Raw genomic sequence first — 14,427 nt, 5'->3', positions numbered from 1 at the left:
TTTGTTTACTAATCCTTTTCAAACCAAGCTAACTAATATTCCATTAAGTACACTTTGGGAAAAGCCGGTCATGTGTCACTTCTTCTTCTGGACCTGTTTTTGTATTTGTCAAAAATAGCTTTTCTAAAGAATTATAAAGGTGAGTATTGGAATATCCTCTGTGCTACACAATGAGGGAGATGCTGGCAGATGATTCCTTTGCTGCCTCTCAAATCAGTTTCACAGAAAGACATTTATTTTATCTGATACAAGGTCAGGGGCCAGCTCAATTTCCTCTCTTCCTTTAGCCAATCACAAGTCAATCAAATACATTATTTCCAACAAGAGCTACATTGACTCACTTGGGTCTAAAAAATAACTCTTGGCCACATGTAGTACATTTAGATTCCTCTCCAGAATCTAACATCAGTATTCACTAGTTGTAAGGTGTCACTCAGCTGTAAGCATTTCCCACAATTCACACTAATCTAGTATTAAAAGAGGCCATACAAAATAACCAAAATCCCCACTTCTTCTTTTTTTTTTTTTTGAGTTGTATAGAAATTTTGCCAGCTTTTAATATTCCATCACAATATTTGGCAAATGCACACTGGCATTCATACACTTTAAATCTGAACAGATTTGGGGAGGAACAAGTCCAAAATAATCATTCCAGACTTTGAGAGGGGAAAGTCTATGCCCTAAAGAACATTTCTAAGATAACATTTTAGCTATAAATCAGATTTACTCCCCAAGAGCAATTTTAAACTACATGTAAAAGAATTAAGAGCTTTAAACAAACTAATCTTAACTCATGTTTAGCCCTGAGAGGAGTAGTCTGAGAAAACAGATTCCATTGCTTAGACATAAATTGATAAGTTTCTTTTATAAGTACTGCAATGATGAATATATATGCCTAGGAAAGCATATGTTTGGGTTCAAGCATATGAGCCCCTATATGCGGAAATATTTTAAATGTATAAAATATAAGCAAACAGAAGGAAAAATGGGAAACAAGAACAGGTTTGGCAGGAATATCTCAAGGGAACACATTTGAGTGCAGAGTCTAAATCTTAGCTGAGCCTCTATCCCAGTCCTAGATCTGGAGTCCAGATTCACGACGTGTGAGATGAAACTGGGGCCAAGACCATGCACAGGTCTTCTGAGAATGGCTAGACTCATCCCCCTCCTCCAGCAGATTTGTTCAGTCCTCCAAAGTAATGAAAACGATAACTGAGATCCAGCATCCAGTTGGTCAGAATAGATGTTGATATTCCTCCCTCACCAGTTCCAAACAGAATTTTCTTTCCCTTTTGATGAATTCAAATGCAGAATACCTGAGAGAATAGATCATTTTCAGGAGATCAGTTCAAATTCAGCCCATGGTCTGGTGCCAAACAAGTCTGATGATCATTTTTTTTCCACTTAGGAAGGGAGGTGGTGGGATCAAGGAACACCCTCTGTCCATAACTGCAAATCTAACCACGTCAACTTCTACCACAAAGAAAGGCTTGATGTTGTCTTGTTTGGGGAGAGTATTTCTATGATGATACTAAATATTTGGTCATGGTCTACAATTTTTTAACGTTCAGAAAAATAATTTAGATTAAGAAGACATGTGACACCTTGCTCCTTTTGGAAGATAAAATGAATATGGGCAACTTCATCAATGTTTAAGTCAAGTAAACAAATTTGTTAAGCTAAACATTATTTCTGGTAGCTTCATCAGAAACATTATTTCATCTCTCCCCAAAATACTTATAATATGAAAACACTTGAGGTACATTGGAATTGGTAAATTTCAGTAATCAGTATATCCCTGCCTTCTCATCATCCATTCTTCAATAACCAAATGCCCCTGACCTAATGTCCATAGTCTCCTTTCTCTGGGCCTCCCACTCCCTTCTTGCAGCCCTGACGACCTTTAAACTGTCCTGTAACCTCCCAACTCTCAATCTCCCACAGGGCGAGGACCATCCTGTGTATCACTATACAACCCATGTAAGTTTGCTCACTTAGTGTATGGTGTTCAAAATACACCAAATTAATCCATTTCTATCTCAAAATAAGTATCATTCCTTAAAATATTTTAATCTAAAAAGGAATATGAAGGCCATTTAAGAATGGTGACTACATCCCTTCATTCAAAACTTCCTAAAAGTTAATTCCTACAAGTGCTATTAAGCTCATATACTGATCAGATCTCCGCACCCAAAGCCAGTGCTCTAGGACAACCGGAGTGGTAGGGGGTATGGTGGGGAGGGAAGTGGGTGGGGAATTCAGGATAGGGGGACACATGTATACCTGTGGCCAATTTATGTTGATGCATGGCAAAACTATCATGATACTGTAAAGTAATTATCCTCCAATTAAATAATTGAAAACAAACAAACAAAAAAAGACAGGGCTTTCCTGGTGGCCCAGTTTTTAAGAATTTGCCTTGCAATGCAGGGGACATGGGTGAAACCCTTGTCGGGAAACTAAAATCCCCTATACCATGGGGCAACTGAGCTCACGTGCCTCAACTAAAGAACTTGCATGCTGCAGCTACTGGAGCCCACACACAACTGGAGAGTCCATGTGCCAAAGCGAAAACTCACACCTGACCAACCAAGACCAGATGCAGCCAAATACATAAATAATTTTTTAAGAAAAGACAATAGGCGCCACATGGAGTTGCTCATGCTAAAGCCTCACAAAACCAAACCAAGACTAAATTACAGTTTTGGCTCTTTCAGAAATGAAATCTTAACCCGATCAATTAGGAATCCTGTGATCAGTACAACGTCCTGTAAAAGGGAGTAACTTTGCAATAAGCCACCCATTTTTTGCCTAGTGTAACTTCCTTGTTCCAGCTCCCATCTACCTATAAGCCTTTCATTTCGTACAAATCTTAGGAACATCTTTCTATCTGCTAGATTGAATGATGTTCAATTCGTGAATAAACAAATAGTCAATAAGATGTTTAAAATTTACTCAGTTGATTTTTTTTTAATTAGTTTCCTGAAGATTTCCAATCTGTTAATCTCTTCTTAAAAGATGGTAGAGAGGGAAATCACCCCATGTTTTTCATGCTGGCACGTAACAGTTTATTGCAACCTTTAAAAATACAATTGGTAGACATTTTGTATTCTATTTATTAAGTAATACCATGAACTTAGTTTCCTTCATTTAACAAGCAGTAAAGCAGGTAATGTAAATATTTCTTTCTTTGCCTTCTTAAAATGAGTTAAGTTGCTGTATTTTGTGTTTAAAAGGAACAAAACATAGAAGGCATTGTGTTATTCAGCAAATGACTGACTCATCTTTTTCCCTAATGTGACCTGAGTGCCTGCTGTGTGCCAGACCTGCCCTGGGTGCTGGAGACACAGCTCTACCCCAAGGAGCCTAGAGCTGGAGAAAGGGACCTGCAGATCTTGACAGACTATACATTTCAGATATTTAAGCAAAAGAATTATGGTTTTCATTTTCAAAAGCATATCACATTTTAACAGTAATATCACTTTACAATTTTGTTTCTAAACTTGAAGACAACAAATAGTTAACATTTGCTTTCATATAATCTCTTTGAAGAAACAACAAAATCTGAGGAGCAATCTATGGTAGAATAACTAAAGGTTCCAATTAAATAGGCAGGAGAATCACAAATATTTAGATTCTCCTTAAACCTAAGATGTCTTGACTTCAATTATCTAAAATAACTGAAGATGAGTTTTCACATATAAAATTTTTCTTTATCTTCAGATACAAATATGAAACTAACTTTCTAAATTTCCGATTCTACATGCTGAATCCTGCTAGAGAGCATTCAGTTCAGTTAAGTCACTCAGTCGTGTCCGACTCTTTGTGACCCCATGGACTGCAGCATGCCAGGCCTCCTGTCCATCACCAACTCCTGAAACCTACTCAAACTCATATCCATCGCATCGGTGATGCCATCCAACCGTCTCATCCTCTGTCCTCCCCTTATTCTCCCACCTTCAATCATTCCTAGCATCAGACAGCATTACTGAAAATGTTTTCCAGGATCTAGTTTTAGGGTTTTGATGGCAAAATTATACACATCTTTCCATTTACATTATTTGAAGGTAAGAAATGTTTCCCATTTTACTAAAAATTTACTATTGATCAGACCATACTCCTTCCATTTGAAGATCAAAGTGTCTTCATGGATCACATATTTAATCCCATCTCAATTTGGTTCTTAAATATCATTATAAAACTACTCTGGCCCTACATTTGAGAGTTTTTACCTGTTTTCTTGCTTTCTTTGTCATTAAAAAAGAAAAAAAAAAAAGCATACCATGCTGATGCAATTAGCCAGATTAACCTTTATGGTCAGAAGACCAGGACTTAAAAGTTGTTATTTTCAAAGAGCAAAGAAAAAGAAGAACCAAAAACATTTTTCAAGATATCTCTTTATTAATACCAATTGTGTAACATTTAACATAAACTAAAACGTGCCCTAACACACTCAAGAGGAAGATGAATAAGATGGTCATATGGAAACATCCGTTGTAATAAAATCCTGATCGCAAACTACTCATGTCCAAGGGCTAGAACAGAAAAAAAAAAAAAAAAAAAGGAATATTCCTTTTTCCTCAGAAAGACTGTGTGCAGTTTTGAGATAGGAATGCCTGCCACAGGCGGCTTTATCACCCTCTACCCGCCAGCGTTACCAAGATCCTTAACATCCCAGCAGTGCGCGTTACCTAATACGCACATACAGGTAGAGATGGACACCTAGAGCCTCCAAGGCCAATAAACTGGTCCTCTGGAAATTAGGAAACAAATGATAAATGACTTTTCCTCATTTCCTCAGACCCTGCCTTCTGCACCTTATCGTTCTACTCCAGCTTGCAAGGAAGGACGACCTCCTTCCTGAGGCCTCACAGTTATTCCCTACGGTCTTAGGCACAGCGAAGTGGGGGTGACAGCGGGCTTGCGGGGGCGCAGATTTGCTTGCTGCGCTCCCACCTCCATCAGCGGCAGCCCCTCCGGCCTGGGCTTACCCAGGGGGAGGGGTGTGCAAGGCTGGGGAGGACAGCCAGCCGACAGGGCTTGGCAAATCCCAGCCCCAGCCCTCCCCCCACGTACACTTTCCACCCCGGTTGCCTCTCGCCCTCCTCTCCCACCGCCGGGCCACCCCGCGCGGCTCCCTTACCCGGCTCGTGGACGCCGGGGCTGTCGGACAGCTCGAGCACCAGCAGCTCGCGGCCCTCGAAGCTGCGCCCCACCGTGTAGATCCTGCTGACCGCGGCGCACTGCAGCCACACGGACACGAGCGCCTCACGAAGCTCTGGGTAGCGGTGGTACTCAAAGGAGATGCCGTCCTCCTGCGGCCGCCGGCGCCGCCTCGCGCCCTCCACAGGGCCCCCAGCCGCCCGGGCCTCGGCGCCCAGGAGCCAGGCACAGGCGGCCAGCGAGCCGCACAGCGCCAGCAGCGCGCAGCCCCCTCGCCGGGCCATGGCGTCCCGCGTCTTCTGTGCGGCCTCCTCTGGGCCCGGAACCTCGGGGCGCACGGCCTGTGGGTCCCCTCGACTCGCCTCCCGGCGGCCTGGAGCGGGGAGGGCAGCGAAGATCTAAGCAGGGACCGCGAAGCACGAGAGGAGCGCAGGACGCACCGCCGCCGAGTGCGGGACGCAGGGGAGGCGGCGCGCAGCCCGGCGAGGCGCACGGGCGGGGCAGGGAGGGCGGCGCCGCCAGCCGGATTCGCGGCTAACCGGGGGCCGCTATGCTATTTGCGGACTTGGAGCCACGTCAGAATCAAATGGCGCCGCCAGGACCCAGGTGAGATGACAGCTAAGGTCGGATGTGGGCACTTTGCTGTCATCATTGAGAGACCTGTGACAGTGCCTGTTGGGGGGTGGGGGAAAACACTCTGAGATTGTTCGAGTCTTTTCAACGTGCCATCAGTTCCAAGCCGACCAGGTTTCCATCTTTATGCTCCCAAGACTAGATAATATTCCAGAAAAAAAAAGAGAAAGAAACACAAAGGCAGTCACTTGCCTTCTGTCCGTGATGTGTCTTTAATAATTGTATTGATAGTTCAAACACAAACCCACAAGTTAGCTGTTAATTGATTGCATGGTCTGTCTGAAAAACAGAACACTGCGCACTTGGATTTAAATGTTCAAGAAACTGAAAATGCGTTCTATCGATTTGCAGATAGTCTTTAACTGTATTTATGCACATACCTGGGTTCTTCCAGAGGGGAAGGAAAAGAGTAAGACAACGTCATCTGCCAGTGCCTGTGCCAACCCCCTTCTGTAATTCCTATGGGGAAAGCAGAGTACAGCCCAAGCGCTGGTCAAGGGATTTAGTTGGGTATTAAGGTTAAATCTTTCCAAAACTGCTTTTCCGGGAGGTTCAGGCTCAGTCTCTTACCTGGTTGTAACTAAGATGCTGCCAGGACTGCAGTCATCTGAAGGCTTGATTGGGGCTATAGAATCTTCTTCCAAGGAAAAAAGTTAAAGATCAAAACTGTTACAGAAAGAAAACTCTGATCATGAAAGATACTATCTCCATTCCCCTCCCATAATTACTGCAAAAATATACAATCATTTATAGCTTTAGATACCCAGCCTCTACACAGAATTTGTAGTAGAGCAAATGTTATTCTAAAGAGGTTGCCTTTTGGATTCAATAATAGCACAAATCTAAGTAAGTAATCCACTGGGTATTTCAACCAAGCAGGAAAAATACACATCATATGGGTAATTTTTTATGTTAGACATTTTTTTGTTTTAACTCATTCATTTTCCCCCTAACAGTGCAGTGCACTGAATAAAAACTCTCTCCCGGGAATGGATTCATTTAAAAAAAAAAGAAAAAATGGTACTGGTTTCAAAACTTTCTGACAGCAGCATGGATCTTTTTTGAATTTTTTGGGATGAACTGCCACTGTAAAGACAGGCCACTCAGTTGAATTTGGACCTGGCCATGTACCTTGTCAATTTAGGCAAAGCTAAGAACCCTGTGTTTTTCTCAGTGACCAATCTCAGTTTGATTACATGGTTCAAAAGTTTGCAACCAGAGTTATAATTAGATTTCTAAAATCATGCCCAAAAGAACAACCTTGTAAACCTAGAAAAAGAAAACGTAGCTAAAACCAATCACTTCAGCTGTGGAAGGTTAAGATTTTCAGGTTAGCAATTTAAGGTAACCACACTAATTTGTGGCAAGATGGGTCATATACCAGTGACAACACATGTAAACAGCATATGGTTTGGTGAAGTTCTGTGTTGCCCTTAAGTTTCTCTTCAAACAAAGGGTGTGTTTTCTATTTTCTCCCAAATCTCAGTTTTATGGTGGTTTTTTTTTGTTTGTTTGTTTTTTGCTTTTTTGTAAACAGGTGAGATCCTGCCAGCACTGTGGTCTCACTTGAAAGGGATCTTTTGGAAGAACCTTAGAAGTTTGTTTTCTTTATCTATTAAAATGAAATATTTTGATTCATTCAAGTACAGCAGGGTCATCTAGAGAATTTGTAAAATGTGCAGATTCCTAAACACCCACCAATACAGAGATGGGATTCAGGAATTAAAAACGTTCCAGGTTTTAATAAGAACCCAGGTATTTTTTATTTTGATGTTTGATTGATGAACATGCTTCAAAAATCTCAAATACTGCAACTCTGGAAGTTTTCTTTTTGAGAAAAGTTCCTGTCCACCAGAACACGGAGGCACACCACATAAACCAATAAATCAATTCACAGGAATTAAAACTTTGTTTTTGAATTTCTGAGCAATTTTAGGTGTAGGTCAGCTTCACTGGAGTGTAATTATTTTTTGTAGTTTCATAGGCAATTATGTAAAAGGTTATATACCCATCCTGATTGCTAGATAGAAAACCTTGCATGCTAAACATTTAATATGTTTGACCTTGTGCATTCATAGGTAGATCTAGTGTGAAAGCACATTTCAAATTATCCATATGTATGCACACACACAAGGAAGAAAGAGGTCTGTTTTTTGTGTCACTTCTGAACATCTATATGAGCATATTTAAGTCCCCTGAAGCTTCACTTCCTGCATCACTTCTATTATTTTCAAAGCCAGAAACTGTCTCTTCCTATATCCCAAACCTTGCATTCAGTTCAGTTCAGTCACTCAGTCGTGTCTAACTCTTTGCGACCCCATGAACTGCAGCACGCCAGGCCTCCCTGTCCATCACCAGCTCCCAGAGTTTACTCAAACACGTGTCCATTGAGTGGGTGATGCCATCCAACCTCTCATCCTCTGTTGTCCCCTTCTCCTCCTGCCTTCAATCTTTCTCAACATCAGGGTCTTTTCAAATGAGTCAGCTCTTCACATCAGGTGGCCAAAGTATTGGAGTTTCAGCTTTAACATCAGTCCTTCCAATGAACACCCAGGACTGATTTCCTTTAGGATGGACTGGTTGGATCTCCTTGCAGTCCAAGGGACTCTCAAGAGTCTTCTCCAACACCACAGTTCAAAAGCATCAATTATTCTGCACTCAGCTTTCTTTATAGTCCAACTCTCACATCCACACATTACTACTGGAAAAACCATAGCTTTGACTAGATGGACCTTTGTGGACAAAGTAATATCTCTGCTGTTTAATATACTGTCTAGGTTGGTCATAACTTTCCTTCCAAGGAGCAAGCATCGTTTAATTTCATGGCTGAAATCACCATCCGCAGTAATTTTGGAGCCCAATAAAATAAACTCAGCCACCCTTTCCACTGTTTCCCCATCTATTTGCCATGAAGTGATGGGACCCAATGCCATGATCTTAGTTTTCTGAATGTTGAGCTTTAAGCCAACTTTTTCGCTCTCTTCTTTCACCTTCATCAAGAGGCTCTTTAGTTCTTCTTCACTTTCTGCCATAAGGGTGTCATCTGCATGTCTGAGGTTATTGATATTTCTCCCGGCAATCTTGATTCCAGCTTGTGCTTCCTCCAGCCCAGCGTTTCTCATGATGTACTCTGCATAGAAGTTAAATAAGCAGGGTGACAATATACAGCCTTGACGTTCTCCTTTTCCTGTTTGGAACCAGTCTGTTGTTCCATATATTACTTCTTTCCAAAGCCCTGTCTAGTCATCTACTCCAGAAAGGTTCTGTAAACACATAGCTTTATATCTATCTGGTGGTAAATGTTGACACTCAACTTTCCTTGGGATATAAAACCTGATTTAGAGTGTTTCCTGATTTCCATCGTTTAAATTTTCCTCCATGGCTGATTTCAAGTTGCCAATGTGACATGACTGAACACAGCCTTGAGAAGAGGTATGTAGTACCATACTTTCATGCAAGTTCTTTATCTCCTCCCTTTCAAGAGGGAGGGCTTAATTCCTTTCTACTTGAGTGTAGGAAGTAGTGACTTGCTTCTGATGAATGCAATATAGCAGAAGTGATAGGACATATCTACAGGTGGTGCTAGTGGGAAAGAACACACCTGCCCCAGCAGGAGACATAAGAGACAAGGGTTTGATATCTGGATCAGGAAGATCCCATGGAGAACAGAGCGGCAACCCCCTCCAGTATTCTTGCCTGAAAACTCCCATGGACAGAGAAGCCTGTTGGGCTACAGTCCAGGAGGCTCACAAAGAGTGGGACATGACGGAGCGACTGAGCACACACGTGCAATACATAAACAGTATCTCCCATGTAGATACAAGAGACATAAACAACCTTGAGCACACAGAGGATAATAAAATATGGCAGAATATGAAGAAGTGATGGATTTTCATTACGTATTGCCTTTGTTCTTCATTGTTGTTCAGTCACTGTCATGTCCAACTCCTTGCAACCCCATGGACCGCAGCACACCAGGCTTCCCTTGTCCTTCACTATCTCCCGGAGTTTGCTCAAACTCATGTCCATTGAGTCAGTGATGCCATCGAGCCATCTCATTCTCTGTCGTCCCCTTCTCCTCCTGCCCTCAATCTTTCCCAGCATCATGGTCTTTCCCAATGAGCTGGCTCTTTGCATCAGGTGGCCAAAATATTAGAGCTTCAGCCTCAACATCAGTCCTTCCAATGAATATTCAGGGTTGATTTCCTTTAGGATTGACTGGTTTGATCTCCTTGAAGTCCAAGGGACTCTCAAGAGTCTTCTCCAACACCACAATTCGAAAGCATCAGTTTTTTGGTGCTCAGCTTTCTTTATGGTCCAACTCTCACATCCATACATGACTACTGGAACAACCATAGATTTGATTATAGAGACCTTTGCTGGCAAAGTAACATCCCTGCTGCTTAATATGCTGTCTAGGTTGGTCATAGTTTTTCTTCCAAGGAGCAAGCATCTTTTGATTTTATGGCTGCAGTCACCATCTGCAGTGATCTTGGAGCCCAAGAAAATATGTCACTGTTTCCATTGTTTCCCCATCTATTTTCTGTGAAGTGATGGGACCAGACGCCATGATCTAATTTTTTTGAGTGTTGAGTTTTAAGCCAGCTTTTTCACTGTCCTCTTTCACCTTCATCAAGAAACTCTTTAGTAGTTCCTTTTCACTTTCTGCCATAAGAGTGGTATCATGTGCATATCTAAGGTTACTGATATTTCTCCCAACAGTCTTGATTCCAGCTTGTGCTTTATCCAGCCTGGCATTTCACATGATGTACTCTGCATGTAAATTAAATAAGCATGGTGACAATATACAGCTTTGAAGTACTCCTTCCCCAATTTGGAACCAGTCCATTGTTCCATGTCCAGTTCTAACTGTTGCTTCTTGACCTGCATACAGATTTCTCAGGAGGCAAGTAAGGTGGTCTCATATTCCCATCACTTTAAGAATTTTCCACCATTTGTTATGGTCCACACAGTCAAAAGGCTTTAGCATAATCAATGAAGTTGAAGTAGATGTTTTTCTGGAGTTTCCTTGTTTTTTTCTATGATCCCACTGATATTGGCAATTTGATCTCTGGTTCCTTTGCCTTTTCTAAAGCCAGCTTGTACATCTGTAAGTTTTTCATATAATTTATTTATTTGTAAGTTTATATAATTTATTTTTTAATAAATAATGACTGTATTTAACAAGTGAGTTATAAGATTCCTTCAGTTTTACTATCGCCTCTTGCAGGTGTCAACCAAGAAACCCAGGAGTTGCAAATAAGAAAAGCATTATCTGGAGGTCCTAGAAAATGCAATACTGGAGACATAGATTCAGGTAAAACCGAGAGTTCAAAGGAAGAGACGGAGTCAGGGGTGTATAAAGGCAAAAGCCACAAAGTTGTTAAAGTTTTCTGGCAAAAATCATGATGGACTTCAATGCAAGAAGGAGATATTTTTCCTTAAAGGATAGGATGTCTGCATCATTTAGGGTAAGGGTCCAATAAGCATCTGGAGTTTCTGGGACATTGGGCAGATACTCTGGATGCTCAAGTTAAGACAGTAAGTGGTTAAAATGTCAGATTCCATCCAGAATCACTTCCTTGGTTGCCTTGAGGCTTTGTTTCAGAGCACCTCTAGCAGTGCCTACTGTGTTTGATTTTCCTTCCACACAGAATGGCTCCACTCTTCCCTCTCCAGCCCCACTCCTCACTCAACAGGACCCCTTTCAGCCTGGCCCTCCTCTGTGGTTCCCCATAGAGGCAAGGTTGTATTGAACTTCAGGGTTCATGAACTTTCCACATCAGAATCACCTGGTGAGCATGGCCACATTCTGGACCAGTTGAATACAATTTTCTGGGGCTGGTGCTTAGAAGTCTGCACTTGAGCAAGCTCACCCCACCCCCATCCTCTCAGGGGAACTTTGGTGCATAATAGGATTAGAGGAATACTGTCTGGTTAAGGAGACTAGTGTTGAGGTTTGACAGACAGCATTCTAATCCCAGGTCTGCTTATTCCTAGAAGCTGCTCCATGACTTCACCCTAAAATAAGGGACCCAGCATTCCATGAACTCATAATAATGCAAGCAGAGGGAAGCAGAGTCAAAGAGAGAAGATGCTATGCTGCTGGCTTGGAAGATGGAGGAAAAGGCCACCAAACCAAGGAATGCTGGCAGGCACTAGAAGATGGAAAAGGAACTAAGCCTTTTTCTCCCCCAGCTTCCATGATGAATAAATAAGAATTTATCTCCATGTAAACTCACTTCATTTTCTGTAAAAGATCTCAACAACTGTTCTCTTTCTGACACAGAATGCACGTGGATGCCCCATGGGTGGGCATGAATCAGGAGGGCAGCAGGTTTCAGGTCCCCACACTCATCCTCATGCAGCTCGACAGCGCCCAGACCAGACAGTGCCTCAGGGAAGGGCCTCTGGGCCAGCAGAGACTGCAGTGAGCTCAGCTTCTGGTCCACAGAGCTGAACTCCATCTTTATAGCCATCCTCCATAGCTCAGAGGTTAAAGCATCTGCCTGCAATGCAGGAGAGCTGGGTTTGATCCCTGGGTTGGGAAGATCCCCTGGAGAAGGAAATGGAAACCCACTCCATTATTCTTGCCTGGAAAGTCACATGGACAGAGGAGCCTGGAGGGCTATACTCCAGGAGTAGCAAAGAGTCAGACATGACTGAGTAACTTGACTTCACTCCCCTGCCTCCCAGCTGGTGGGTACAAGAAGCCTTCTGAGCTCCTTCCCTCCCTGCTAGGACAGCCTCCAGTCATGGTCAGTGGCCAGTACTCTCACGGGCCTGGCAGCACCATTCAGTCATCCTGCTTCAGAATCCTTCCTCCTTCCTGTGAACTCCCAACACACTGCAGGGCTTTCCTGGCAAGCCCTGGAGAAATTCTCTGATCAAACGCTGCTTGACTTTCTCTCCATCCACACCATGAAGCCTGTGTCCCTGACTTGACCAGGGCTGCAGCTGGTCTCATGGGTCTCCCATTTTTCCCATTTCTCATTTCTCTCATCGTTGGGTTGTGTGCAAACCAAGCATCAGTCACCAAAATATTCATGCCACTTTTACTTGTCACTGTGTAATTAATAAAATAAAATAAAACTGAGTAAACTGATAAATACAAGAGTAGAAAAAAGTTGAATGCCTTGGAAGCACTTGAATTTTAAAAATGGAATTAGGTATGAATAAGAAAACAGTGAAGGACTGAGGAAAAGATAAAAAATATCAAAAGAACTGCTTTTAGATTTGTTCAAAAATCTGACACTAAAACTATAATGGTAGAAAACACATTATGGGGAGGAGTTCTCATCCCAACAACCAAAACCAACAGGTGAATAACTGGACACTTATGTTTTAAGCTCAAATAAGTTAAAGTGTGCTTTCTTTTTTTAAAATGACTCTCCTCTTTAACTGATTCTTTCATTAAATACCGACTACATATTCCAGTTGTATCACCTTAGTGGGTGGATGTACTAGGCAGACAGGTAACAGCCAGGGCACCCTGAACCCACCAGGTGAATCAGCAAGATAAAACTCCTGTTTACAGATATCACAACCTAAAACCTAATAACCAGCTCAAATTAAATATAATCCAAAGGGTTTATCAGTGTATTGTACAGATCTATGCGCGGGCGCTAAGTTGCTTCAGTCCTGTCTGACTCTTGGAGATCTTATGGACTGTAGCCTGCCAGGCTCCTCTATCCATGGAATTCTCCAGGCAAGAATGCTGGAGTGAGTTGCCATGTCCTTCTCCAGGGGATCTTCCTGACTCAGGGATCGAACCTGGATCTCATATGTCTCCTGCATTGGCAGGTGGATTCTTTACAACTGACCCACAGGGGAAGCCCCTTCTACAGCTCTACCTATACCAATTTCTCTGTATCCCAGTGGCCACCCCAGTATTTTTGATTTCCCAGCAGCACAACTCAACACAAACATATTATAGGTCATATATGTAATTTTGAACTTGTTAGTAGCCATGTTTCTTAAAAAGGAAAGAGGGGAAATTAATTTTAATAATAATTTTAACCCAATATATTCCAAATACTATAATTTCAACTTGAAAATAGCATAAATTATTAATGATTTTTTTTCATTCTAAGTCTTCAAAATCGTTTGTGTAATTCACATTATAGCTCCTCAGCACAATTCAGACTACCCATATTTCCTGAGCTCACAGCTCACAAGTGGCTGGTGACAGCTATGTTGGACAGGTGAGCTATCCTGCTGTTCTTATATTCCTATCTTCTAAAATTATTCCTTCTGCTTTATCTTCCCAGATAATGCCTTAGGACAGGCTCTGGTTATTCCTTGCCTGGACTATGGCAACATCCTCCCCTGAAGATTATTCCTCTCATCAGCTATTAACCTCAGTTTCTAATCTTGCTGCCAAAACCACCTTTTTTCCTCATTCACCTGGATTATGCCATCCACCATCTTGTCCTGTCCATCACCCAGTGGATCAATGCCAAAGCTGTGATCCTCTTCCTCAGAGAATTTCCTTAGAGAACCCACTTTTTGTGCCTCCTCCTGCTTCTTTCACTAGCACATTTTCTCTCTCAAATTCCTGCACCATCACCCTTCAAACCACAACACATTTATGTCTACTCTTTCTTTACCCCTGTGCTGTCCCTTTCTCCT

The 14,427-nt window shown here is 42.2% G+C and overlaps 1 protein-coding gene and 1 long non-coding RNA gene across 2 annotated transcripts in view; one reads left to right on the top strand and one right to left on the bottom strand.

The window, feature by feature from the left end:
- CPE (carboxypeptidase E) overlaps positions 1 to 5,628 on the bottom strand; it is a 148,772-nt gene extending 143,144 nt beyond the window's left edge. Inside the window, exon 1 of the mRNA XM_040251326.1 lies at positions 5,144 to 5,628. Coding sequence (XP_040107260.1) covers positions 5,144 to 5,447 — 304 coding nt within the window. The 5' untranslated portion in view covers positions 5,448 to 5,628. The remainder of the gene's footprint in view (positions 1 to 5,143) is intronic.
- Positions 5,629 to 5,684: 56 nt separating this feature from the next.
- LOC120871432 lies at positions 5,685 to 12,021 on the top strand. Its single transcript, XR_005723014.1, has 3 exons — positions 5,685 to 5,769; positions 11,027 to 11,113; positions 11,797 to 12,021. It is a non-coding gene; the product is annotated as an uncharacterized LOC120871432 (long non-coding RNA).
- Positions 12,022 to 14,427: the final 2,406 nt, after the last annotated feature.

Source organism: Oryx dammah, unplaced genomic scaffold (genome assembly GCF_014754425.2).
Source record: "Oryx dammah isolate SB20612 unplaced genomic scaffold, SCBI_Odam_1.1 HiC_scaffold_12, whole genome shotgun sequence".
NCBI classification, from domain to species: Eukaryota; Metazoa; Chordata; class Mammalia; order Artiodactyla; family Bovidae; genus Oryx; species Oryx dammah.
This window is presented reverse-complemented; position numbering and strand designations above follow the sequence as displayed.